The sequence below is a fragment of the Galeopterus variegatus genome, unplaced genomic scaffold (assembly GCF_000696425.1).
Source record: "Galeopterus variegatus unplaced genomic scaffold, G_variegatus-3.0.2 Scaffold287, whole genome shotgun sequence".
NCBI lineage: Eukaryota > Metazoa > Chordata > Mammalia > Dermoptera > Cynocephalidae > Galeopterus > Galeopterus variegatus.
In genome coordinates this window covers 140,367-143,782 of record NW_007726398.1, presented here as the reverse complement: position 1 = coordinate 143,782, position 3,416 = coordinate 140,367, and the positions used below count along the sequence as shown (strand labels likewise).

Here is a 3,416-nt window from a genome sequence, read left to right as displayed (position 1 = left end):
CCGGAGGCTGCGCGAAGGGGACGGGCGCGCCGGCGCGGCGCTTCCAAGCCCTCCGGCCCGGCACCGCCCAACTCCTCTTTCCTCCGGCCCTCAGCAGGCGGGTCGGGGCTCCCGTCTCCCCCCGGGGCTGAGGCCAGCAGCGCGCGCAGTCCTCTGGCCAACCCCGGGACGAGCTCCCGCGCACTCGTCCCGAGGGCAGTGACTTAGGCCTTTCGGGTTTTCCTATAGCAAAGCCTCAGGTCGGTTGTTTTTGTCTTCGAGAAAATGAAAGGCTTCTTATTTCTGTTTCCTTCTTATCTTCCTTACACTCAAGGGGTCCGAGAAATTATCTTCTAGGAAGGCAGTGTGCAGATGACGGGGTCCTTCTGCAAGAAACTGCAAGGGACCCCAAGGAACTGTCATGACGCCAATAATTAACCTTGTATGGCCCCAATTATATTTAGAATATGAAACATGGAAGTAAATTTAGGAGTGTTATTCTAAAAATGGGGGCTTTCCCCTAGCTTTTATAATTTTTGAAAATCCTGCTTGGAAGTGATCGTCATCTTATGTAATTGAGAGTAATTTTCATATTTACGGAATTTTGCAAACTTTAAGCACAGCAGATAAGGCAGGCCCAGTCCCGCGGCTTTTCTTAGCATCACTGAGGTAGAATAAGACCTTTGCTCCCAGAACGTAAGCCAGGCCTTTGCTGAAGGTTTTCTGGTTTGGGTAAAGTCTTTGGGCATTCACTTCGAAATAAAGTGAGTTATGGCCGGTTAGCTCAGTTGGTTAGAGCATGGTGCTGATAACACCAAGATCCAGGGTTCGAAACCTGTACTGGCCGGCCGCCAAAAAGTAATAAGGTGATTTGATGGGTAGAGAGATGGTTCAATGAATATGTAATAAATCGAATATAGTTCAACGTTAATGATAGAATCTAGGTGGTGTGCATAAGGGTGTTCACTGTAAAATTCGACTTTTCTGTATGTTTGAAAGGTTTTCGTACTAAAATGGGGGTGGTTGGAGGTTGTATCAGATTTAGCCTCGTCCAGGCTGCGTATTAGCTGCGAGATTGGAACAAAATGCCCAATACTAGTTTCCTCGTCTGATGTGGATAATTACGGAAATCACCGGGTAAGAAAAACAACCTCAGGAGCATTCCCGGCACTACTAAGAGACCTTCAGATCAAATCAGATCCCTCTTCCACCCCGCCAAGTGGTGGGGGAAAGAAACGCAAGGCGGGAGCAGGTCCGGAATCGCTGAAGTTGGCTCGTGGAAACGCTATAGCCGGGCGTGGGAGCGGCGTCCGGTGACCGTCGGGTTGTGTGTGACTCAGCCTGGAACCCCTTAATGCAGGACTCCGACCCCGAGAAAGAGCTGCAAGGACATCCCAGAAGCACCCAAAAAAACCACTGCACACCTATTTTTTACGCTCGTCCAGAATGCCCCCCCAAAATCCGCTAGTTCCCTAAGGGCCTTCGGAGGAGTGTTTGGTGCCCAGAAATGACAACCACATTCTCTTACTCTTAAGACACGCCGCCCCAGGCTTTTTATCTTGTCTTTTACCAGTTTCATTTTAGGAAAGGCGAGCGTTACTACCGAACCCTGAGGACACCGGCTGTAAAATACACGGACCAGGCGAGGAGAAGCGGTGCGAGTGTGCTGTGCTACCTTAGCGCCCAGTACCAGACGGACACACGCCGGACCGCAGACTGGCAAAAACGCCGCGGCGAGCGCCGCTGGAGGGGGAGGGGGCGAGGCCGCGCATAGCCCCGCCCCGGCCCTTTGTGACGTTGGACAATGTCTGCCACGCGTCGGAACTCGGCTGCAGGGCAGGCCACCAGCGCGAGCGGCACGCCCGAGGGAGCCCGGTGATTCTTTGGGGCAGACTCAGGGAGCCATGCAGTTCTTATTCAGATTAGTCGTTTTCTTTTACCTGTGGGGCCTTTTTGCTGCTCAGACACAAAAGGAAGAGGAGAGCACAGAGGAAGTGAAAATAGAAGTTTTGCATCGTCCGGAAAACTGCTCTAAGACAAGCAAGAAGGGAGACCTGCTAAATGCCCATTACGATGGCTACTTGGCTGAAGACGGCTCGAAATTCTACTGCAGGTAGGAAATGGTGCGAAGTGCTCCCGCCTCCAGTTGATGCTGAAATCTTGCCTCCCTCCACCAACCGGAAGCCTAACTGGCTGGTGGTTTTGTTTGTAGCTTTGGGTTTTTGTTTCACTGTAAGAGTTGAGCCTTTTACTCATAGGAAAAAACTCAGATTAGATGGCAATAGTTCCCTAATCAACTGAGGATTAGTTTTTAAATTGTTGAAAGTATTGGCCCCAGAATTTACCAGAAGTATGCTACATCCACACATACCCCCATCACCACTATTCCTGGGACCTCTAGACCTGAATCAAGGTACTACCTGTAGGATGTTCACACTTTTCCTTTGCCAAGAGTTGGAGTCTATAGAATAATTAAAGGATTGCATAGGATAATTAAAGAGATTTTATATTGGCCTCTGAAGCACGATTTTTACACGTTGGGGGCCACTTTCTAACTGGATCAAAAAGCCACTACAACAGCAACTTTCCTTGTGACTTCTGCTGGACCTGTGACCTCTAGACTGCTCTCTCATCCCACAGGCTGCCCACTGTTATTTAATTGATGGTTTATTCAGAGGGAGAATGTCTTCATCTGTGCTATTATTACCCTGTAAAGATAGGATTGGGGAAAGTTAGTTCTTCCCATTTAGAAGAAAATAGACACATTTAAGAAGATACAATTTTAAATTACCATTAAAATGACTTTTTGAGACAAAACCTGCCCCATAATTTTTTAGAACAATCCCGGAGAAGTGAGTTATTGGTACATGCCAGGCAGCTAGTTAGGGGCTAGCGACTCATTAAAAAGTTAACTGTTGAACAGTTTTTGTAAAGATGACAGTAAAAAAGAAAATGAGATGACTCCTAATGACTAGCTTTGGGCAAATCATACCTCTTTCTGGCAATTATAGGGAAGTTTGAGCCAAACATCCCACCAGGGCGTTCACAAAGACTGCTAATATGGGAAAAAAGATGGTTGGAAAGGACTCCAACTTTATATTATCACTAAATGCCCAGCTGTGTTTTAAAGTTTGATTTCTTGAAATCAGCTTACCTAAGTATTGTTTTTTTTTATTATAGCCGGACAGAAAATGAAGGCCACCCCAAATGGTTTGTTCTTGGTGTTGGCCAAGTCATAAAAGGCCTAGAGGTTGCTATGATGGATATGTGCCCTGGAGAAAAGCGAAAAGTGATTATACCCCCTTCATTTGCATATGGAAAGGAAGGCTATGGTAAAGTGTTTAATTTTAATTTCTCTTTTTAGTTATATTTAAAATAACTCATAGATTTCTGGGTGATTATCCAAAAGAATCTTTTTTTTTTTTTTTTTTTTTTTT

General features: G+C 46.5%; 1 protein-coding gene and 1 non-coding gene across 2 annotated transcripts in view; both read left to right on the top strand.

Annotated features, from left to right (window-relative positions):
* Positions 1 to 752: 752 nt before the first annotated feature.
* Positions 753 to 826, top strand: TRNAI-GAU. The gene has a single exon. It is a non-coding gene; the product is annotated as a tRNA-Ile (tRNA).
* Positions 827 to 1,740: 914 nt separating this feature from the next.
* FKBP7 (FK506 binding protein 7) overlaps positions 1,741 to 3,416 on the top strand; it is a 10,743-nt gene continuing 9,067 nt past the window's right edge. The window contains exons 1-2 of the mRNA XM_008567046.1: positions 1,741 to 2,092; positions 3,160 to 3,311. Of these exons, the coding sequence (XP_008565268.1) occupies positions 1,884 to 2,092; positions 3,160 to 3,311 (361 nt within the window). The 5' untranslated portion in view covers positions 1,741 to 1,883. The remainder of the gene's footprint in view (positions 2,093 to 3,159; positions 3,312 to 3,416) is intronic.